Source organism: Macrobrachium nipponense, chromosome 14 (assembly GCF_015104395.2).
Source record: "Macrobrachium nipponense isolate FS-2020 chromosome 14, ASM1510439v2, whole genome shotgun sequence".
NCBI lineage: Eukaryota > Metazoa > Arthropoda > Malacostraca > Decapoda > Palaemonidae > Macrobrachium > Macrobrachium nipponense.
Genome location: NC_087207.1, coordinates 48,649,532 through 48,674,967, shown reverse-complemented (window position 1 = coordinate 48,674,967; position 25,436 = coordinate 48,649,532). Strand labels below are relative to the sequence as shown.

At 39.3% G+C, this 25,436-nt stretch overlaps 1 protein-coding gene across 1 annotated transcript in view; it reads right to left on the bottom strand.

Annotated features, from left to right (window-relative positions):
- The window catches only part of LOC135226492 (peroxisomal carnitine O-octanoyltransferase-like), a gene marked incomplete in the record, with an annotated part of 719,233 nt that overhangs the window by 398,375 nt on the left and 295,422 nt on the right, over positions 1–25,436 (bottom strand). The window contains 1 exon segment of the mRNA XM_064266109.1: positions 24,355–24,451. Within this exon segment, the coding sequence (XP_064122179.1) occupies positions 24,355–24,451 (97 nt within the window).

Below are 25,436 nucleotides of genomic sequence, written 5' to 3'. Positions count from 1 at the left end.
GAATTAGAGAACAGGGGGGCCAGCCGGTCGATGAGTGTGTTAGGTTCTCATGCAAGAAGTGGCTAGGCCATGTGTATAGAAGATAGGAAATTGTACTAGATACACCAGGGTGGGTAGAGATAGGCGAAAGGAGACATGGTTGAGGACAGTGAGGCAAGAAGCAGGAGATGAGTGTTAGGTAGATCTTGAGGAGTTAGCTCTGGACAGAATGTGGTGGCATGAGTTCAACAAGGCCATATGCATCCCTGTGGGTGCCACAGGAAATGAATGATTGATTTAAATTTGTTGATAGCCTTGTAATTTATCTTAGATATTGATAAGTAATTAATTCTTGGTTAACAACTTTCAAAATTTAACATTAATTTCAAAGAGCTTCAGGTTTGGAAAAATAAATGTAGATGTTACTTTCCAAGAGCAGGGCAGATTTTTGTTTGCAGAAGACTAGCGTTGGTTGTTCTGGGTGCCACGTAAACTTTTATTAATAATCTGCAAACCAATTATGGAAATATGCTACTGTTGGATTTATGACCATATTTACAGCTAAAAATGTAATTATAAGATGCTACATACTATAACAAATAGGTAAAGATCAATTTTTTGAAGGAAAAATATTACAATTATTATTGAACTTAAATTACAACCATAACCAATATATGTCAGAGCTCGGGATGAGGGTCATTAGCCTTTCAGTAACAGGTGGACACAATGTGCACAGGTGAGCTGGGTCATGGGAGAACTAGTTAATTGCCAAAAGGATACCGGGGCTTATACAAGCTATCAGTTTGATACCCTCTAGCAAGCACATTACAGTACACAGATTCTGGACTTCGAGCTTCTGTGGAATTATAAAGAAAGATGAGGGAACGAATTCTTTTATGCATCATTTTGTCATTAAAATTATATTATTATAATTATTTGAAAATATTAATAAACATATTGTAGATGTAGCCTACCACAAAAATTCTCTCATCTCAGTGTGAGAGAGAGAGAGATAGAGAAGAGTTGCTTTTTTACTTAAAAGTGAAATGGAAAGGTTATTTCTTTAAAATACTATCACACGAATTTTGTAATTACAGTTATATTATTATCATTATTATTATTATTATTATTATTATTATTATTCTGTTAAAAAGGATGGCAGAATTAAGCGAGTTGATTTTATATATTGTTTTTTCTATTTTCCTTACAATTCGCTTCTCAGGCTCAGCGATGTTTCTGAGTAACTGGCCAATATTCATATTAAAAGAAATGATATTATCCCTAATATCCTGGAGCTACTTCAGCCTCTAGTTTTTCCAGATTCTTTTTCAGGGATCTTGGGATCATGCCTATTATTATTATAATTATTATTATTATCATTATATTATTATTATTATTTGAAATATTAATAAACATAGTACATACTACATTTACCAAAAAAAATCTCATCTTAGAGAGAGAGAGAGAGAGAGATGGAGAGAAGAGAGGAGGAAGGAAAGGAAAGAGAGATGAGAGAGAGAGAGATTCGAGAGAGAGAGAAGGATGGAGGAGAGAGAGAGAGAGAGAGAGAGAAATTATTAACTTTATTATTTAATGTTGGTAGTCCCTCTAACTGGACAAAAAAACATTCCAATTTGCTTTCAGCCGTTGTAATGGAAAGACGTGTTCACCGCTCTCTACCTGACTTTTGTTTTGCTGATTTCTTAATCTTCAGTCCTGGTGGGATTTTTCCCTACTACTTTTGTATGATTGTGAATATATTGATTGTATAAGTGTGTTGTGATGAATACACAAACCCACGGTTTGCAGCCTATGCAGACTTCTGCCCCCAGCTGGGCTGGCGTTTCCCCGAAGTAGATGGCAAGAAGTGCGGTAAGATCTGCAGCTCCATTGAGGTTGATCCTCACTCCATTTGTACATCTTGCTGTGGACGTGAGTGTAATAATGATGGTATGGTTATGGAGTTTTCTGTTTCGTCCGCATCCCAGTGTGGGATGCACGCCACAAGAAAGAGATCTGCAAGGAAGCTTAAGCCTGTAGTAGGGAGTCATACCACTCCTACGATAGCTATCGCCTCTTCCTCCTTCCTCTCTCCTGGCAAACGCCCTGTGCTCTTTGCAAACCCTTTGGTGGAGGCCTCTCTCTCTGCTTCTTACTCTGACGAGTCGGAGGGAGAAGAGAGGGGGATTTAGGGTATGGATCTTAACCCTTAAATGCCAACTGGACGTATTTTACATCGACATTTTTTGTCTCTCGGGTGCAGACTGGACGTATTTTACGTCGACATACAAAAGTTTTTTTAAAAATTTGCGGAAAAATACTTTTAGGCCTACCAGCTGAAAACTCTTGAATCACGCGCCTTGGGGGATGCTTGGAGTTCACAGATCAAGGTGTTGTTTTGTTTACAATCGTTACCCAGGCGCGCAAGCGTGAATTTCTTTCTTGCCGCACTAAAAAGTATCTTTGACACATCTCGGAAATTATTTCGTCACTTTGACATAATTTTTGTACCATTTTAAATTAGCCGTTACATGGAGTATTATATATGAAAATGTGCGCATTTTTATGTAGAAAATAACAAAAAATACTCATGATTGTAGCTTTTATCAGTTTTGAGATATTTTCATATAAATAGGATAAGTGCCAAAATTTCAACCTTCGGTCAACTTTGACTCTACCGAAATGGTCGAAAAACGCAATTGTAAGCTAAAACTCTTATATTTTAGTAATATTCAATCATTTACCTTAATTTTGCAACTAATTGGAAGTCTCTAGAACAATATTTCGATTTATGGTGAATTTATGAAAAAACTTTTTCCTTACGTCCACGCGGTAACTCTTCCGAAAAAAATCATACATGCGATTGTGGTAATGTTTGCACCATTTTAAAATTAGCCGTTACATAAAGTTTTATATATGGAAATGTGCGCAATTTCATGCACAATGCAATTAAAAACAACCCATGGTTGTAGCTTTTATCAATTTTGAAATATTTTCATATAAAAAATGATAAGTGACAAATTTTCAACCTTCGGTCAACTTTGACTCTACCGAAATGGTCGAAAAACGCAATTGTAAGCTAAAACGCTTATATTCTAGTAATATTCAATCATTTACCTTCATTTTGCAACAAATTGGAAGTCTCTAGCACAATATTTCGATTTATGGTGAATTTATGAAAAAAATAACATTTTCTTTACGTCCGCGCGGTAACTCTTCCGAAAAAATCATACGTGCGATTGTGGTAATGTTTGCACCATTTTAAATTAGCCGTTACATAAAGTTTTATATATGAAAATGTGCGCAATTTTATGTAGAATACAACAAAAAATAATTGAAGGTTGTAGCTTTTCTCATTTTTGAAATATTTGCATATAAATCATGATAAATAGAAAAAAACCACGTTCGGTCAACTTTGACTCTACCAAAATGGTCAAAAAACGCAATTCTAAGCTAAAACTCTTACAGTCTAGTAATATTCAGTCATTTATCTTCATCTTGAAATAAATTCGAAGTCTCTGGCACAATATTTAAAAAAAAACTTTCCTTCTCTCCGCGCGCGGATTCTCCGCCACAAATCTCCGAAATGTGTACGTCTCATTCTCGGAATATTTGCTCCGTTTCATATAAGCATTTCATAGTTTTATATATGAAAATGTGCGCAATTTCATGTAGAATAAAACGAAAAATATTTGAAGGTTGTAGCTTTTTTAATTTCCGAAATAATTGCATATAAAAAAATATATAAAAAAATTCGACATTCGATCAACTTTAACTCATCAGATATGGTCGAAAACTGCAATTGTAAGCTAATACTCTTACAGTATAGTAATATTCAATCATTTTTCTTCATTTTGAAAGAAATTGGAAGTCTCTAGGACAATATTTAGATTTATGGTGAATTTTTGATAAAAATATTTGTTTATGTCCGCTCGTTACGAATTCATGCATTATATTGTGATAATATTTTCTCGGTGATGCTTTTATCGTTTTACAATGTGTTATATACCAAAATGATTGCAATTTAGTGTACATTACAACGAAAAAAAGTAACTTGTTACCTTTAACCGTTTTGCGCACAGCGCGATTTGAATACAATTATATATGAAATTTCGTTTTTGTGCTATTATATATTACATTATTTATATATGATAATGATACTTTTTTTCATTTCTGATGGCTGCATACTAAACTTCAGCCAATGACAAAAAAAGGAGCCAAAAATGAACTCTTAATCTTGAAAACTAAGCGCGCTGTGATTTTTTGAAAAAAATATTTTTTCCGCTTCCGCGCTCACTCCGAAACACCTCTGGCACACTGGAGACAATTTTTATTTTACCGCTTCGGCGTTTAAGGGTTAATAAAGCTCCTCTTAGGGCTTCTTCTCACTTCGAAGGTCCTCCTTCGGAGCGAGGAGTGACCCCTCTACAGACCCAACGTTTTCTTCTGCAGGGGAGGTGTTGGAACTATGCCAAGCACGGTCTTTAGTGAGAGCTGGTGATAGTCGGTGGTATCGGCAGCGATCTAGTGAAGGCAGTGAAATTCGTTTGAGTTGTGTGTTGTTGATTTGTTGTTGGTTATTATTAAATTTGATGTTAATTGATTTAGAGCTGTGTTGTTGGATTTGTTGTGCTTGTGAGTTTTTGTTGAGTTATTGTGAGTTGTTATGGTTGAGGGTTGTTGTTGGGAGCTGTTGTGGTTTCTTGGTGGGTGAGTTGTTGGAAGGATTTTTGTTTATTGCTTTGTTGAAGGTTGGTTATTTGTGAGCTGTTGTGATTCCTTGGTGTTGTTAGTGGGTGTGTGTGTTGCCTTTCTGTGTTGTTGTTTTGTGTTTGGTTGTAGTCCTTGGTTGTTGTGTTATTGGGTTGTGGGTTGTGGTTCTTGTTGTTGTTGTTGTTGGTATTTCTGTGACCTTAACCAGCGGACGGCACAGGATAGCCCTGGAATATCTGGAGTTGGTAGGTACATGTGTTTTATTTTTTCGTTTTGTTTTTGTATAGAATTGGTAGGTGCATGTGCTTTGCTTTTTTATTTTGTTTTTGTATAGGTGTAGGTCAATTGTCCTGCTGTATTTGTTGTGTTAAAAAGAAAGTGTGACTGAGGGTGGGTTTGGCAGGTGGATTGATTAGGTTAATGTGGGGAGGGTTTTGCACTTGTTTTTTCTAGCTTGTGATCCCGCCACAACCTCTGTAAATTTATGTAAATACAGTGCTTTTAAAACTAGAGTCCAGCTTTTATGTAAATTCCTCCCTCTTCAGTAAACCCGGCCTTATGCTGGAGAAGTTTAGTTTTTCAACCTTGTTTTCTTGTTCAAACCCCTCGTCCTCTATACTCTGTTTTTTTCCATCTGTCCATCCGCCTGTGGTGTTTGCACATGGTAACACTGCGTCCCGAGCTTTAAATAACATCCTATTTTGAATATTAACTGTGTAATTCGCATACAGTAAATTATTAAAACACTTTTCGGTTGCAAATGTATACCAAGATTTCCCTAAAACTTGCACATAGCGTAACTAATCAAAGCCCGGGACACAGTGTTACTATGCGCGACCACCACAGGCGGATGGACAGATGGAAAAAAACAGAGTATAGTCAAGGCCTAAATTTTCAATGTAAATGTATTTTCTGGGAGGAGACAAGGTGGAATTTAGAATACACCATAATAATCCATACCTTTTCTTGAACACAAATCCTTATAGTAATTTCCCATATAATATAAACTGAATAATGTGGCCAAAGTTATTCTTAGTCTATGAAATTGTAAGAATAGAAAAAAAAACTTTATTCAAAACCTTACATTACCCATTTCCTCACTTAAAAAATTAATTAAACTTTCTTCTTTATAGATGGCTCAATTTCTTTATGGGGAGGGAGACCTCGTTAAGCATAAGTGCCCTGGGCCCCCCAATTTCTAAATCTGGCCCTGCCTACAAAGTCACCCACAAAAAGCTGGCGTACCCATAGATTTGTGGGCAAAAACCCACACAGCGACAATACTTGTGCACTTCCATAGATGCCAAAGTCTCGTTAATGTTGTAGTAGAAAAAGATGCCAATAAACACTAGATAATCACACAAAATATAGTCGAAAAAAGGCAAAAATAGGCTGTGTTGCTACTTGTGGAAGGCAAATAGTGTTTATGTACGTCCCTTTAAATGGGTTAAAATCAAATGGGTGGGACTACAGGCTACAGATGTTCAAATATAACTTCCAGGATAAAGTTAGACGGTTACAGAATTTAAGTTAGCATAAATTTTAATTTTGGTATTTTGAAGGTATATCAGCTATTCAGAGGGTGTGGTATGCCCATAATGTAAAAGACCAAGGGTTTGTATATTATGTAGGAACAAATCACAAATTTATAAAGTACAGTACGGTCCCCAATTATGCGAGAATTTGGTAGATCCACGGCCTCACAGAATTGGAAATTCGCATATTTCGAAACACATACCTTATGGGAATAATTCCATTAGGGCCAAGGCAAATGGCAACTTACCCAGTCAAACTTTTTTATATGTACTACCCATTTTCAATACTTTCTATGTACTATACTGTAATTTTTTCTGATATGAAATTGTTCATGTGGATAAATAAACGTTAAAAAGGTTTTAATAACTTGAAAAACTTTAAAATTACACACATGATGGTGAAAACTCCCACATGGAAACAATGCCACCATTGGGTGCAAGTGTACCGTACAATACAGTCATTTCCTTTAAAAAAACCTATTGGATGGAATTTCCTCTACTTATCCTCTGCCATGAAAAAACCTTCAAACTCCTCTATCTCATCCTCCGTGAAGAGTTCTTCAGCTGAGGGAAAGCTTTGTGAACTGTTTCGGGTACTGGGGGATCATGGTGTCTTCACTCCAGTTAGGCCTAACAAATTCAACATGAAATGACAGTTTCTTGAAAAGTTTAGATCAAACGACTCTCTCTCTCTCTCAAACACATTTGCTTCTTTGTTCATCACTTTCTCTTGCATTCCCCCTTGGAGGGATGATAGTTTTTTCCTCCAAGCATTCCCCAACCTCTTCTCTCAGATACCAGCAAACCCCTCCCCCTTCCCCCCACATCTAAAATACTTGAAAAGACAATAGATTTGATACGTTTTGCGGGGCTGACTCGCAGACTTTGAACAGCTTCGTAGATACAGAAAATCTATTTTTGAGAACTAGCGACCACATAAAAGAGGAATCACACAATTCGAACACTCATAATTCGGGACCAGACTGTACTTTGTATTTTTCCTAACTTTACAAACCTGTCTCCTTTACAATACATTTCATACCAACAAGGCACCCCTCAATCTAAAACCTGGGCCAAATGGCAAATTGGAATATTTACACCCAGGTAGGCAGGACTCCCGCCTACCAGAGAGTAGTTAACTGCCTAATCACCTTGTTCGAATGTTTAATGATCATTTCCAGCTTCAGGTTTGTATAGTTAGGAAAAATACAAATTACTTAAAAATGTTGTGATTTTGTCCATTGTATTTCATGGAAGTTTAGGTAGAAATTCAAGCAAGACTTTTGCCATTTACTAACAAAGGTTTAGAGCAGTTATATTTTACCCTGTATATACGTTGTTCTTTAGGGCTGTAGGAATAGCTTAGTAAAATCTGAGAAGTTATTAGTTTTCTTGTTATAAACATAATACTGTGATCCTCAAATAGTAAAAGCACAAAAGATGGAAAAATATTTGAGTTTCAGAACATATCTCAGTACTACAACTATTGTCAATAGGATGTCATTCTGCAAACTTGGTTGGTGATAGTTTATCCTACAAAGTTTAATCTGGTCTGTCTCTTGAGAGTCAGGGGAACTATAGCATTTCCCTGGAAGTTTTATAACAATTACATGTAGGAAAAAATGCCTACACATGTAAGATAAAAGAAATTATACATAAAAAAAAATATAAATGAAGAAAAGAAAGGTTGAAGAAGTATGAAATTTCTAGATGAAAACATTGTTGAAATGATTGTGCATGTACTATTGACAAGAAAAGTGAAGATACACTTCTCTGAAATCTCCGGACACATATTTCTCAATAGTGCCACAGCTGGCAACTCCAGAAAGGGGACAGTGCAGTGCTTTAAATTCGTCTTAGTTTGTTGCTTTCTAGATCTCCAGTAAATTTAAACCATAAAGGCTCTGTAGAAGTCCTATAATCATTTATACTTGAATGTAGTAACAGCCTTTATATTATATTAGTTAATGTTGGTTTGGTAATGTCAGTTCCGAGTTGAATACTGATCATCCTTCTTTAAAATCTACCATGACATTTACTAAAAAGTTATGTTATCACACTAAAATGAGGTAAAATTCATTCATAAATGGAAACAGATCCTAAATAATGAGAGAAATTTTGTTAAAATTTGGGCAATACCAGTAGAAATCGTGAGGAACAATACAGTCATAAATGCAATCTTATGAGAGAGAGAGAGAGATTGAGAGGAGGAGATGGAAGAAAGAGAGCGAGAGACGAGAGACGACGAGAGAGAGAGGGGAGAGAGAGAGAGAGAGAGAGAGAGAGAGAGAGAGAGAGAGAGAGAGTTACATGGATTAGGATGTATCAAAGACTTGTTAGTCCATCCGAGAAGACATCTGTGCTCACTTATCTGTAGGAGCAGGTTTTACTGTTCATTCAGTGTCCTAATGATTTGTCTAGCTTTCTTTTTAGCTCTTCCACACTGTTGCTGTTTACAACTTCTGGTGGCAATTTATTCCACGTGTCACATAACTTGTATGTAAAGAAGTTCCCACAATAGGATGTGTTGTATCTCTTCAGTTCTAGTTTCCATCCATTATTTCTTCTCTGGTTTTCGTTTAATGTAAATAGGTTACTGTCTACTTTTGTTATGCCTTTGAGTATTTTAAATGTTACCATTAGTTGTCCTCCCAATCATTGTGTCTCTAAGCCATTCATGTTCAGGCTCTATAGCCGTCTTTGGTAACCTATTTGCCTGATAGATGGAATAAGCTTTGTGGCTCTTACTTGTACTCCTTCTAATCTATTTAGGTCTTTTCTTAGTGTTGATGACCAAAACTGTACTGCATATTCAAGGTGAGGTCTAACTATTGATGTGTGGAGCTGTAGCACAGTTTCCTTGTTTCTGTATTTGAACTGCCTCTTTATGTATCCCACTAGTTTCTGTTTTTGTTTGTTTGTTTGTATGGTGTTTTTACATTGCATGGAACCAGTGGTTATTCAACAACGGGACCAATGGCTTTACGTGACTTCCGAACCACGTCGAGAGTGAACTTCTATCATCAGAAATACTACACATCTCTCACTCCTCAATGGAATGGCTGAGAATCGAACTCGCGACCACCGAGGTGAGAAGCAAACACCAAACCATCCACGCCACTGTGCCTTCTTTTCTACTTTCATGCACTGTTTTGTGGATTTTAAGTCCTTGGCAATAATGACTCCAAGGTCCTACTATTGTTCTACACTATTTATGTCATTCCCAAGCAGCATGTAGCTGGCATGAGGGTTGTTTGTTCCTATTTGTAACACTTTACACTTATCTATGTTAAGAGGCATTTGCCATTTTTTTTTATCACTCCCCTATTTTCATTGGATAATTCCTTAAACTTTCTACTGCATCTGGGTCTGGTGCATTTACACCTAGTTTGGTGTCACTGCAAATTTGGCTATCCTGCTAGTTAGGCCTACATCAATGTCATTAATGTAAATCAAAAACAAGAAAGGGCCTAGGACAGACCCATGGGGAACTCCACTTGTAACATCTGCCCCTTTCTGATTCTTCACCATTTATTACGACTCTCTGTTTTCCATGTTAGCCAGTCTTCGACCTAGTCTGCTGTTTCTCCTACAATTCCTAAAGCTCTAATTTTTGTCATCAGTTTCTTGTGTGGGACTTTGTCAAAGGTCTTTTGGAAATCTAAGTATATCTATTGCTCTACTACTGTCGTAAATACCTAGCATGTTATGAAAAAACTCCAAGAGGTTTGATAGACAGGATCTGTTTTGTCTGAAACCGTGTTGGCTTTTTAACAATAAGTTGTTTCTATCTATGTGATACACAATTTGATCTGCAATTATGGACACAAAAATCTTTGCAAACAACCGATGGTAATCAGATTGGTCTATAATTTCCCTGCCCTTCTCTTGGACCTTTTTTGTAAACTAGGGGGACATTTCTTAGTTTCCATCCTTTTGGTGCCTTTCTTTGGTCAGCACTTTTCCTGTAGAGTTTATATAGGTGAGGAACTATCTCTTCTTTTAGCTCTTTAATTTCTCTTGGATGAATCCCATCCGGGCCGAGATTTGAACTAGTTGAGTTTGTCTATTTTGTTTTTAATGTCCTCATCTGTAAATATCATTTTGTCCAGTGGCTCTGCCCCCTTCATATTTAATAGCAGGTTCCGGTATTGAGGTAGTGTCTTCAGTTGTGAATACACTAGTAAAAAACTTATTCAATAACTGCTTTTTCCAAGTCTGAGTTCACCAGGTTACCTCTATTGTCACTTAGGGGACCTATGTTAATTTTTATTGGTTCCCTACTATTAACATGCGCAGAGAATTCTTTTGGATTTTCTTTACAAAATGATGCAACTCTTCTATCCTCATTTATCTTTGCATTTCTTACTTATTGCTGTTGGGTGTGGGTTCATTGATTTGTGCAATCTATCTCTTTCTCTTATCTTATTTTTAATTTCCCTGTTGAACCACTTTGGCTGAGGGTTGCCATTTGTTAGTATTTGGCTTAATGGTATACATCTAGAGCATTTTTCTGTGTATTCCTCATGAAGGGCTTCCAAGTGCTTATCTATGCCTGTGTTCTCGTCATACTCTAGAATTTTAATGTACTCATTTAGCTTATTTAAGTCTTGTCAATGATAGTCTAATTTCATTAATATCTTCTCTTTTTTATATTGAACACTAATTTGAAATGAGATAATATTATGGTCACTTTTGCCTAGATTTACACCTACTGAAAAGTCAGATACTAGATTATCTTTCGTTGATAAGATGATATCTAGTACGTTGTTTCCTCTAGTGGGTGTGTCAACCCATTGGTGGAGGAATTAATTTTTTATAAAATCTAAAAGTCTCTTTCCTTTTATGTTTGATGCAGAGGTCATCATGTCCCGGTGTAGTGCTACATTGAAATCTCCCATTATTATGCAGAGTTTGTTGTTTATCTCTTGTCCTAGTAGTACATACAGCTCCACATCGGACATTTGTGATTGGTGGGGGGGGGGGGGGGGGGGGGTCCTGTACACTATTATTAGAGTAATCTTCCTCCCTAGGCTGTTTATATTGATGTCAATCACTTGGTTGTAATTTTACACTCTATTGGACTGAGGTGGTCCATAACATATAACATAACGCGGTGGTCCCTAACATATAACATAACGCCTCCACCTTTTTTTATTGAGTCTATCTTTTTTCAACAATTTATATCCAGCTATCTGGTACTCTCCTACAAAGTCTCTTGTTGCCTCTTGTATCCATGTTTCTGTGATACCTATTACTATGTCTAATTCCTCACTTGCTACCAATGCTTTGAAGATATCTACTTTGTTCCGTATTGATTGTGCATTAAACTGTGCCACTCTGAGGGACTTTTCTATCTTCTCTTTTGTTCTTGGTAACTTTATTAGTTTCCCCTACTGTCACTGTTGCCTGGAGTGCTACTACTAGCCAGCTTCTGGGAGCTTTCCGATTTCTTACCTTGAAAGTTTAGTTCATTGAGGTGTTTCAAGAGGTTTTCGTTGAGAAGGTTTCCTATTAGTATTGCTCCTTCTGAATTCAAGTGAGTTCCATCTCTTTTGTATAGTTTTTTACTCCCTATAAATCTGTCCCAAAAGTTTACAAACCTAACACCTTTTTCTTGGCATATTAGTTCCTGTCTGTCATTAATTCCTATTGCCTTGCTAAGGGAGTAATGGCTTACATTGGTTCTGGGTAAAAGTCTTTTAAGAATGCCGTTATCAGTTTTTTCTCGGATGTTCACTACAAGGTCTTCTGTCTGGCCAGTTCCTCCGTCTTTTAGAACAAGTCATTTCCTCCTTTCTGCACTATGAATGCTCTATTTCTATTATTTACCTTGATTTTTTTAACTGTGTCAGCTATCTTCTTTGCTCCTACACCTGGGTAAGAATTTACTTTTCTCTTACTTCTGTCTTTAGTGACAAAAATTTAAGCCCTGCTGTTTTACTAACAAGTCTCCAATTAACCCTTAAACGCCGAAGCGGTAAAATAAAAATTGTCTCCCATGTGCCGGAGGTGTTTCGGAGTGAGCGCCGAAGGGGAAAAAATATTTTTTTCAAAAAATCACAGCGCGCTTAGTTTTTCAAGATTAAGAGTTTCATTTCTGGGCTCAGCTCGTGTCGCTGCGCGAAATAGCCTTTAATCTATTATTTCTAGGGTAAATGTACTACACATACCAGAGAATAAATAAATAAAGAAAAAGGTCAGTATAACTGACTCGCTCACCCTCCAGAGAGTGTCGGTATGAACACTATGGCGAGTGAGACCACTACCACGAGCCAAATGCCAATAGAATTCTCCCACTACAAAATCCCCCCAAGAGGGGAGCCGACCCACAGAGTGGGCAGCACCTACTACTACTACTCCATCCCATGCTGCCGACTGCTGCGCCTCTGGTGGCCATCCTTTTCAGTTAGCACACTCGATACACACGTGCCATTTTCTTCTCTGTGTTTTTGTGCCCTTTCGTTTGGATTTTATTACAATGGAGCGTGCAGCCATCGCAGCAGCTAAGTTAAGTACTCAGATTGTTTATTGCTTTTGGGTATTTGTTTTTTTCCGGCCCTGAGCACGTATTTGCCGTTTTTTAGGTGTAAATACGATCTCTAGGTCGGAAGCATGGCAGCATGGTTCTGCCTCGTGATGGGTCCGTTCTGGGTCTCCCATACCCAGAGCATCCCCTGTCTTTGTACGCTCTATTTTATTATCCGCTTTGTTTAGAGTAAGGTCTACACGGTTTGTCATGCATGCATGTCTTTTACCTTATGTAGGCTCTTCCATCCAGACCCTAGCCACGGCTCTTAGTATCGGCATCGGCTAGCTTTGAGTGGTAGACTTTCCTTCGGGTTAGTCGTACACTCCTGGATTTTTTCTCCTACTATTGTTGTTTTTTTCTTTCTTTCATTTTATTATTCATATTGTTATCTATGTGATTTTGTTAGGTTAGTTAGGCGTCTGGCTCGCTTAGCCTAGGTCACGGCCTATTGGGCCTTTATGTTACCGCTGGTCAGCTCGGTTGCTTCCCGATAGCATCTCGCTGATCAGTTGGTTATATTTTAGGCTTAGTTGTTGTTCTTATCGCCCCGTGGTCACTATGTGATCACGAGGTCAGCCGACGCCTGTCCAGTCACCTTTCCCCCCTCCGCTCTTCCATAGAGTCGGGGGGGTGGCTAGGCCTGCCCATGCTCGCTCCGCATACCCGAGACCTGCCTCCCTCTCTCCCCCCAGGCGGAGGGGGTAGGGGTAGGGAGGGAGGGACAGACCCAGATGGACTCGACCTCTCCGGCTCTCGGTCCGGTCGGATGGTAAGGTGGGGGGGACTGGCCTTTCCCCCTCTCCATTACTACTTCGTCGCTCCGTTACTAGCCGAGTCTGTATGCCCCCGCTCTTTCCCACCTTACTAGGGCTCCTTTACCACCGGAGGCCTGGCATCTAGCGGAAAACGTGCTTAGTCTACCCCACGGGGTGGACCGGAACATACAGTCGGTCTCGTCTAACCTCTCCGTTTCACTGATTATCACTCCGCCTCGCACTGGACTTAGTCCGGTACGTTCGAGCTTTTAGGTTTAAGATGTTAAGTTTATTTTAAGTACCTTAAACCATTCCCCCTCCCTTCTTTTCACCGGATACCTCCGGGGTTTATAGCCTATTCAGGCTAGTAAGGGAGGGGCTATGCCCGAATTTTTTCCGAGCTCCGGCATGCAATGGAGTTCTTCTGTCCTTTAGCCTGTAAGTGATATTCTTTAAGATACTCATGTGTCTTTCCACTTACAGCCACCAACTGTGAGCATCCGGGATGCGCCGCCACACTTCAGGACCCGTGTGGACACGAAGTTTGCCGGTCCCTGCTCCATGCGCGACTCCGCACTGGGACATCCAGGTCTGGTACCATGAGACGTGTACCATATGTTACGATCTGGTGAGCCAGCTTTTAGACGGGGTAAGTATTCCATCTCCGGTAGCTGGTCCGCATCTGTTTTAGTGCTTAAGTTTGTATCAATTACTCTAACTTAAGGAAATTCAAAGGGCCTTATAGCCCTATAAGTTTAAGTTATACTTAAGTTAGCTTTAGTTTTAAGTTATTCTTAAATCTAATTGATACCCTCTCTTCAGGCGCCCGGCAGTGAGGGATACCGGCTGGCAACCCTGCGGGCCTGGGTCGGCGGTTTTCGGAAGAACGCCGCCAAGGGTATGCCCTACATCCTGGAGAAAGGTTGGCGGTACTAATCTTCCCCGGAGGCAAGGCGACAGGATACGTCGACCCAGCAGAGGCTGCCCCGACTATCGCCTTCATCCAGCAACAGCTGGCTGCCTCATTGACTGACCAAGGCCAGGATATCTCCTCGGAAGTCGCGACGTTGGATATTAATGTAGAACCTATGGTAGGTGTAGAAGACCTGTTGGTCGAGGTAGGTAAGGTGACACACCCAAGGGATACCCTTGGCGTAACTGTTTCTTCTACTCCGCAACCTCTCCATCCTTCCAAGGCTTTTACGGGTGATGAATTGTATACTCCTCCTGATGCTTCGGTTAGACCCAAGGTCAAGAGGGTCAAGCAGTGAAATCCTTGACAAAGACGTCGTCGTCGTCTAAGAAGACGACTTCGGCCTCATCCTCCTCTAAGTCTCCGGCTAGGAATCCCGGAGCAGACAGATCTAAAGCTTCTGGGTCCGGCTCTAAGTCCTCGAGGAGTAAATCCTCCAGAGAGAGATCTCACACTCCGGCTGAGTCGTCAGTTCCGCTACCTTTGGTTCCAATTCAAAGCTACCCCTCCACCTCCGCAGCAGCTCCGGCTTTGGACTCCAATGCTGGCCTGTTACAACAGGTGGGCGACCTGGTTGGGTCTCTAAAGAGTAGCATGGAACAAATGATCTCTCGGTTGTCGGATAGGATTACTTCTCAAGACTCCATTATAGCCGGACTGAGCCAAGCTCCTCTAGCCTCTCCTCCACCTTCCAATGCAGGTGGAGCTCAGCTTCCCCCGTATGACTCGCTACCTCCGTTCTCGATGAACAACCCGTGGAGAGTAGCGTCATACGCCCCCTTCCAAGACGGTCTCATTTCTATACCGGAATTTGGAACTCGAAGGATAGAGGACTTCGAGTTCTACCCGGAAGACCTTCAGCCTCCGTTCATCGGCTACGCAAGGCTCACCGCCTCAGCCATGATTCGAGATGATAGGGTACAAAGGAAAGGAGACGGTCCTCTATTCACTGACCAGGCTCAGAGAGAATGGCTCAGGTGTTTAGAGGACATGGATTGTTCTAATACGAAAATCCAACCCTTCAAGAGTTCCCTTTACGACTCACGATGGATGAGAGTACCCCGCTCCCTTTCCTGACTAAGATCGCGACGTCTACCATTCCAGCGGCCCAGAAGGGGGACCCCCCCATGCTCAACTGAAGGAAGCAGATCCTACATCTCCGTTACTTCCTTCAGCCGGAGAATTATATGGGAAGACTTTACCGAACACCTTCTCAGCTGGCAAACTCAAACCGGACTGTGCTATGGAGCAGTTTGGTGAAAAGCTACCCAGGCTTCCAGATAGCCTTATTCAGGCTGAATTTGACGCTAAATCGCGATTAGCCAGATCAATTAATTCTATGGCTATGACCGAGGTGGGCCACCATAGCCTATGGTTCAGAGCCGCTTTCAAACTTATGACCAAATCCCTGACTCAAACGGTACAGTCAGATATGTTTGAGTTTGCCACTGCTAGAACGAATTGTAGGAAGCATGTCCTACAAGAAGCAACCATTCGGCACGAGCCGAATAGGTTACTCTCGTCAAGCATCTGGGGAGCAGATCTCTTCCCAGAACGATGGTGAAGGAAGTCCAGTCAGAGGCTACGAGGTTGAACCAGAGCCTTAAGGACGTTGGGGCCTTACGGCTAGGAGGAGGCAAGATCCTGCAGCTAGAGGTAAAGGGCAGGCAAAGGCAAACCCGGCGTTTTCCAGCCCTACCAGAAAAAGCAGCCACGCTTTCTCAGCAAGTTCCGGCGGTTCCCTAGTGCAAACAGCCCAGCCCTCCACTTCAAAGGCTCAATCACAGCCAATTTATGTGATCTCCCCTCAGCCTCAGCCCTCCACCTCTTATGCCATCTCTCCAGCTTACAATCAAACCTTCGAGAGTCAATCTTCACAGAAGTATGACCGCTCGGGTAAGGGAGGCAGAGGTAAACGTTCCTTTCGTGGGAGAGGATCGGGAGGTCCCTTTAATAGGGGAAAACACTTCAGAGGAGGCCGAGGAGGTTACCAGAACCAATGAAGAACTTCAGGTGGAGGAGGGAGGCTGTTTCACTTTCGCCACCGGTGGAACTTCAGCAAGTGGGCTCAGAGCATTGTGTCAAAAGGCCTGGGTTGGAGCTGGTTAACGAACCCACCTCATCCATCCAGGCCTTTTCCGTCAACTTCCTTCCAAAGAACTGACGGAGTATGCGGAGGATCTCCTTCAAAAAGGAGCTATAGCGAGAGTCAAAAGATTAAAGTTTCAAGGTCGCTTGTTCAGCGTGCCAAAGAAAGGCTCACAAAAAAGAAGAGTAATCTTAGACTTGTCCCGCTTAAACTTAGCCATTCGCTGCGACAAGTTCAAGATGCTCACGATCTCGCAGGTGCGGACCTTACTTCCCCGTGGGGCCGTCACCACCTCTATCGATCTTACAGACGCTTACTATCATATCCCTATTGCAAGACACTTCCGTCCTTATCTAGGCTTCAAGATAGGCGACCAGACATTCTCCTTCAAGGTAGTTCCTTTCGGGCTCACGTAGCACCAGAGTGTTTACGAAGCTGGCGGAAGTAGTTGTTCAACAACTCAGATCGCAAGGGGTTATGGTAGTAGCGTATCTCGACGATTGGTTGATCTGGGCTTCAACAGTCGAGGAATGCAACAAAGCAACACTGAAAAGTGATTCAGTTCCTGGAATATCTAGGCTTCAAGATAAACTGGACCAAATCAAGACTCACTCCAGAGTCAAACTTTCAGTGGCTAGGCATTCAATGGAATCTATCCTCCCATACTCTGTCGATTCCATCGATCCAAAAGGAAGAAATAGCAAAGTCAGTCAAGCAATTTCTAAGTCACAAACTGGCTTCAAGAAGATCTCAGGAAAGGATCCTGGGTTCTCTCCAGTTTTGCATCAGTGACGAACATCCTAATGAAAGCCAAACTGAAAAGACCTAACCAGAATTTGGCGCTCACGGGCAAATATCAGGTCCAGGGACAAATTGTCCTCAGTCCCTCTGATTCTAAAGAATCGACTTCGGCCGTGGGCGAAAGTCAAGAACCTATCGGTGTCAGTGCCCCTTCAGTTTCCTCCTCCAGGGATCACTATCCCACAGACGCTTCATTAGCGTTGGGGAGGATATTCCCAGTTCAAAAAGATTCAGGGAACGTGGTCACCTCAGTTCCGTCAGTTTCCATATAAACTTACTGGAGGCAATGGCACTGTTCTTGACTCTAAAAAGGTTACGTCCGCCAAAGTACTCCACATAAAGCTAGTCCTGGACAGCGCAGTGGTAGTACATTGTATAAACAGAGGAGGCTCCAAGTCACGTCATCTGAACCATGTCATGGTAGCCATATTCTCCCTGGCGGACAAGTTCAGTTGGCATCTCTCCTCCACCCATATAGCTGGAGTGAGAAAACGTCATAGCAGATGCTCTATCCTGATCAGTACCTCTAGATCGGAATGGTCACTGGACAACAGTTCGTTCCAACTGGATTCTTCAGATAGTTCCAGGTCTACAGGTAGATCTCTTCGCATCCAAGCGAACCACAACTCCCGTGTTATGTGGCCCCCAACCTGGACCCTCTGGCCTATGCACGGACGCCCTGGCTCTAGATTGAACAACTGGAGAAGATTTATGTCTTTCCTCCGGTGAATCTTCTCATGAAAGTGCTAAACAACTCAGGACATTCAAGGGTCAAGTGGCTCTAGTAGCCCCAGACTGGCCGAAGAGCAATTTGGTATCCTCTCATCCTGGAACTGGGTCTCCGTCCTCTTCGGATCCCATCCCAGCTCTCCCAGTCAGTACAAACGAAGACTGTGTTCGCTTCCTCAGGGATTCTCAAAACCCTAACTTTATGGATTTCATGAAGTTTGCAGCGAAAAGGGATGCGAATATTGACCCTCAGAATATTCTCTTCTTGGAATCAGATAAGAAGAGATTCAACTTTGAGACAGTATGATGCTGCTGTCAAAAAAGTTAGCAACCTTCCTGAAAGAATCGATATTAAGATCATGACAATCAATTCAGCTATATCCTTTTTCAGATCCTTATTTGAAAAAGGCTTAGCAGCTAGCACAATTACGACAAACAAGTCAGCCTGAAAAAGATTTTTCAATTTGGGTTCAACATAGACTTGACAGATTCCTACTTCTCGTCTATTCCCAAGGCCTGTGCTAGACTTAGACCTTCTGTAAGGCCTACGTCAGTATCATGGTTCTTAAACGATGTTCTAAAACTGGCTTCAGAAACCAATAATGACACATGCTCATTTATAATGCTGTTAAGAAAAACCCTATTTTTATTAAGCTTGGCCTCAGGAGCTAGAATTTCAGAACTGTCGGCTTTATCCAGAGATCCGATCATATTCAGTTCCTTCCCACAGGGGAAGTGCTACTTTCACCAGAACGTAGCTTTTTAGCTAAGAATGAAGATCCTTTGATGAGGTGGGAACCATGGAAGGTACTACCCCTTCCACAAGATATATCTCTTTGCCCAGTTTCAACGTTACGAGCCTTTCTATCTAGGACCTCCTCATCCTCATCGGGTCCTCTCGTTAGGAGAGAAAAAGGTGGTACTTTATCTATTAAGGCATCAGGCAACAAATCCTGTACTTCATTAAACAAGCCAATCCTGACTCTTTCCCAAAAGCACATGTGTCAGGGCAGTAGCCACTTCAATTAACTATTTCCAACATATGAACTTCGATGAGTTTGAAAAAGTATACTGGATGGAAATCACCGACAGTGTTCAAACGTCATTACTTAAAGTCCTTGGAAGCCCTGAAATTTTCAGCAGTTGCAGCGGGTAACATAGTTTCCCCTGACTCTGAACTAATCCTTAGTAGAAGATTCAGTCCTCCTTTCTACCTGCCTCACCCAACAGTTCGTCTATTCCTGCCTTGTTCATTTACGATCACCTTGTGTCTTAGCTGCTTTAATGATGATATAGTGGGTGTCCCTTATTTTTTTGCTAGGGACACTCACATTTGTGATGATTACTGATCTCGTGGATGTCATCTCCTTATTTTTATTTTTATGCTAGGAGATACATCTTATTATAATGGTTACGGTTTTGTATATTAATCATATACATTCTTTTATATTTTGTTATGTTGAGTTTTGTTTTATTCAACTTGTATATTAATTGCTTTAAATGGTTTTGATACATAAGCTTTACACAGATACCCATTGTTGTCATATATGATATTTCTCCTGTATATATGTATATTACCTTAAGTTAAGAAATATTATTAGCATTAAGTATAATTAAGTAATATTTCTATTTGTATTACTGTGTATATGTATCTTTATTAGCAATTATATTGATTTATTTTTATTTTATCTTTTATTTGAGACCCTTTATATTTTGTTGAATTTCTTTACAATCTTGTCTATTTCTCTGTACGATTTCGCGCAGCGACACGAGCTGAGCCCAGAAAAGGGATTTTGACGTAAGGAAAAATCTATTTCTGGGCGATTGGCTCGTGTCGCCAGCGAAATCCCGCCCTACCCATCCCATCGCCAAGATTGTCTGCTAACTTCAGATGGCACCAGAGGCGCAGCAGTCGGCAGCATGGGATGGAGTAGTAGTAGTAGGTGCTGCCCACTCTGTGGGTCGGCTCCCCTCTTGGGGGGATTTTGTAGTGGGAGAATTCTATTGGCATTTGGCTCGTGGTAGTGGTCTCACTCGCCATAGTGTTCATACCGACACTCTCTGGGAGGGTGAGCGAGTCAGTTATACTGACCTTTTTCTTTATTTATTTATTCTCTGGTATGTTAGTACATTTACCCTAGAAAATAATAGATTAAGGATATTTCGCTGGCGACACGAGCCAATCGCCCAGAATAGATTTTTCCTTACGTCAAAATCCCTCCCTTTTTTGGCTCTTTTTTTTAACATTGGCTGAAGTTTAGTATGCAACCTCAGAAATGAAAAAAATTATCATTATCATATATAAATAATGCGATATAGATAGCGCAAAAACGAAATTTCATATAAATTGTATTCAAATCGCGCTGTGCGCAAAACGGTTAAAGGTAACAAGTTACTTTTTTTTCGTTGTAATGTACACTAAATTGCGATCATTTTGGTATATAACACATTGTAAAACGATAAAAGCAACACAGAAAATATTATCACAATATAATGCATGAATTCGTAACGCGCGGACGTAACAAATATTTTTTTCAAAAATTCACCATAAATCTAATATTGTCCTAGAGACTTCCAATTTCTTTCAAATGAAGACAAATGATTGAATATTACTATACTGTAAGAGTATTAGCTTACAATTGCAGTTTTCGACCATATCTGATGAGTTAAAGTTGACGAAGGTCGAATTTTTTAATATATTTTTTTATATGCAATTATTTCGGATTAGAAAAGCTACAACCTTCAAATATTTTTCGTTTTATTCTACATGAAATTGCACACATTTTCATATATAAAACTCTATGAAATGCCTAATATGAAACAGAGCAAATATTCCGAGAATGGGACGTACGCATTTCGGAGATTTGTGGCGGAGAATCCGCGCGCGGAGGGAAAGGAAGTTTTTTTTTTTTTGTTTTTTTTTTTCAAATTCACCATAAATCTAAATATTGTGCTAGAGACTTCGAATTTGTTTCAAAATGAAGATAAATGACTGAATATTACTAGACTGTAAGAGTTTTAGCTTACAATTGCATTTTTTGACCATTTCGGCAGAGCCAAAGTTGAACGAATGTGGTTTTTTTTCTATTTATCGTGATTTATATGCAAATATTTCGAAAATGAGAAAAGCTACAACCTTCAATTATTTATTGTTGTATTCTACATGAAATTGCGCACATTTTCATATATAAAACTTCATGTAACAACTAATTTAAAATGGTACAAACATTACCACAATCGCACATATGATTTTTTCGGAAGAGTTACAGCGCGGACGTAAAGAAAATGTTATTTTTCTCATAAATTCACCATAAATCAAAATATTGTGCTAGAGACTTCCAATTTGTTGCAAAATGAAGGTAAATGATTGAATATTACTAGAAATATGAGCGTTTTAGCTTACAATTGCGTTTTTTGACCATTTCGGTAGAGTCAAAGTTGACCGAAGGTTGAAAATTTGTCACTTATCATTTTTTATATGAAATATTTCCAAAATTGATAAAAACTACAACCATGGGTTGTTTTTAGTTGTATTGTGCATGAAATTGCGCACATTTTCATATATAAAACTTTATGTAATGGCTAATTTTAAAATGGTGCAAACATTACCACAATCGCATGTATGATTTTTTTCGGAAGAGTTACCGTGCGGACGTAAGGAAAAAGTTTTTCCATAAATTCACCATAAATCGAAATATTGTGCTAGAGACTTCCAATTAATTGCAAAATTAAGGTAAATGATTGAATATTACTAAAATATAAGAGTTTTAGCTTACAATTGCGTTTTTCGACCATTTCGGTAGAGTCAAAGTTGACCGAAGGTTGAAATTTTGGCACTTATCGCTATTTACATGAAAATATCTCAAAACTGATAAAAGCTACAATCATGAGTATTTTTTTGTTGTATTCTACATAAAAATGCGCACATTTTCATATATAATACTCCATGTAACGGCTAATTTAAAATGGTACAAAAATTATGTCAAAGTGACGAAATAATTTCCGAGATGTGTCAAAGATACTTTTTAGTGCGGCAAGAAAGAAATTTGCGCTTGCGCGCCTGCGCGCCTGCGTAACGATTGTAAACAAAACAACACCTTGATCCGTGAACTCCAAGCATCCCCCAAGGCGCGTGATTCAAGAGTTTTCGGCTGGTAGGCCTAAAAGTATTTTTCCGCGAATTTAAAAAAAACTTTTGTATGTCGACGTAAAATACGTCCAGTCTGCACCCGAGAGACAAAAAATGTCGACGTAAAATGCGTCCAGTCGGCGTTTAAGGGTTAAGATTGTTTCCTCTTCTGCTTCTGATAGCACTGCAAATCTATTCGTTGTGTCGATTCCTTTTGGGGGTCAATTGTGTTTTCAGGCTTCCATCACTCCTCTACCAACAGCTCTCTTGAATTCATCATTTTTATTATTGTAAGCTTCTTTTTTTGTACCTAGTCTAGTGCTTGTTTCTGTTCCATTTCTGGTTCTGGTCTTAAGCATTTGTTTTCTAATCTCAACTATACTGTCTTCGTTTTCGACTATGACGTTGTTCAATTCCTGTTTTTCTTTCTTAAGGTTTGTAACTTCTCTTCGTTGGTCTCCAATTTCCTTTTCCCTCCTGTCTTCTCTTCTCTTCCCTTCAAGTTTGTCCTTTGTCAACTCCTTTAGTTCTTTTGCTAATTCTTCTACTTCCTTCCTCAGTTTAGCTATCGCCTGTTCTTGTTGACAAGAGAGACAGACACTGAGACTACCTAGCTTTGATGCGCATGCCTCTTTGTAGTCTACGCACCACTTGTTAACACTCAATTTCATATGTGTGCTTTAATTTTAACTTTCAACTTTTAAAAGTTGAAATTTGCTTATGCGAAAGCATACTCCTAATTATAAAGTAAGTTTTAGAAGGACAGAGAGAGAGAGAGAGAGAGAGAGAGAGAGAGAGAGAGAGAGAGAGAGAGAGAGAGAGAGAGAGAGAGAATTATAGTGTTGGTGATGAACTTGTGATGTGGAAAGGCAAGGCAGAAGAAAGAGCGGAAAGCCGGTGCACAGATACCTGGGAACAGGGTGATATGGCTGCCAAGATTGTACTTCACTATATGTACTAGATAAAATATGAAGGGACCATAGTATTCATATTAATTCTCTAAGAAATTCATACCCTAACCTGGATTTCATTCAACAATTTCCGAAACATTTAAAGATTGTAAAAGGACGTAGAAAATTTCAACCATAGACTACGGTCATTCTTGGTCTCTTGATAGTACTGTAGTTACTTTTGAAAACCGATTTTCATCCATAAATCATTCACGAAAAAAGCTGTGTAGAGTAAAAATTTTTTTCACAACAAATAACTCAATATCTATTGCACAGGCAATTAAACCTTTGTCCTGCAAAAAATGCTGATGCATGTAGAGATCTTGCAGCCTCGTGACAAAAGTAATGCAGCTGTGTGGGTTAACTCCGAACTGCTTGTAATAGGAACATAGCTAGAAAATCTTCAAGTTGACAAGCTACTTCGAACTAGTACTTGTAATAGGAACACAGCCAGAAAATCTTCGAGTTGACAGGCTACTTTAACCTTGATAAAGATTTCCTTTTAATGACAGCATCTCTGTAAACAGCTACTAGCATCTGATCCATGCCAACATCAAAGCCATCTAAGTGTGAAAGCCAAGTAAATATTGTCGTTGTCATACATAGTATTACAATCAGAAATTAACACTCTATCTTCTAGATCTATACAAATGAATACATCTGAAAAATTCCCATTACCTCGGACATATACATATTGTGTTTTTAAGTATCTGAACTTTTTTGTTTTGCAGTTTCAACTTATATGATATAATTTGCTTCGTGTTTTCATATTCTAACGTAAACTTAGCGAGCTTATGTCTTTTTATTAAAAAAAGTATATGGGAAATTTGATGAACAAAAGCTAATGGAAACTGTATCTTCACTTTCTTGCCGATTGTACAAAGAATGGAATACAGAATAGGGAAAATACATTTCAAAGCAATAAGGAATGAGGGACAAGGAATATTGTGGGCAAACAGATAATAAGTTTTTGCTTTAAAGAGAGGAATTTGAAAAGAAATGATCCTGGATGTACATGGAATGATATTTGCTAATGATAAACAAACAATGCTCAGGAATTTAATTTGAAATGCCAAAGTAGTTTCCTGGAACAATTAAGTACACATATACAGTATAGTATAAGGACCATGTAAGTATTGCCCATGGTCATCACGTAATTGCAATCTTACCACTTTTCCATGTATGATAAAGGCTGTCAGCATCTTGACCTGGGATCCTAGTACAGTTGAACACATAACGGAACTGATTCATGCAGAACCTTTGACCCTGCAGAATGCGTAGAAAAAAGGAAGTTGTAAAATTCATTACAAAAAATATTAAACTATAATGAAGAACAAATATACACACACACACATATATATATATATATATATATATATATATATATATATATATATATATATATATATATATATATATATATATCTATATATCTATATATATATATCATATATATTATATATATATATATATATATATATATATATATATATATATATATATATATATATCTAATAAAAGGAGCCCATAAAAACACCAAAATGTATGAGAGAAAAAGTACTATATTTCAGAGACTGCTGTCTCTCTCTTCAGGTATATGAATGAGAAAAGTTTACAGAAAAGGTGGTATTTATACCAGAGATTCGTCCACCAAAGTAAGCCAATTTAGGTCACCCCCGCTGATAATCTTCCTTTAATCTTCTTAAGCGTTGGTTGAATGAACACTGCGTTCGACGATGTCCGATGTCCAATTCCTTTTGAGATGTTCATTACCTGCTTCTCTTTTATTAAGGCCGATTCCATCATTTGACTCTTGTACCGGCAGTTGCTGCTATAAATTACACGTGACATATTCCAGTTTATTCTATGGTTATGTTCATTTATATGATTGAAAATAGCGAGTTCTGTTGTCCATACCTAACTGACCGTTTGTGTTGTATTAATCTCTGGGAAGTGATTTACCTGTAAATCCGATGTAAGATTGGTCACAGTCCTGGCATGGGATCTCATATACCCCAGAGTCTTTGAGCGATGTCTTTTGTTGGACTTAATCAGGGATTTGGCTAAGGTATTTGGGTAGGTAAATGCAAAAGGGTTGGATTTCCAAGTGTGAGTTCTCTCTTAATCGTCTCCAGGTGGGGAATTTTTATTTTATTGTTGGGTGTGTCTCTGGTCTTGCCTTTAGGGTCGGTAGAAAATTACGTTTGCTTTTTGAATTGCTTTCTCAATTATATGGTCAGGATACTTTAAA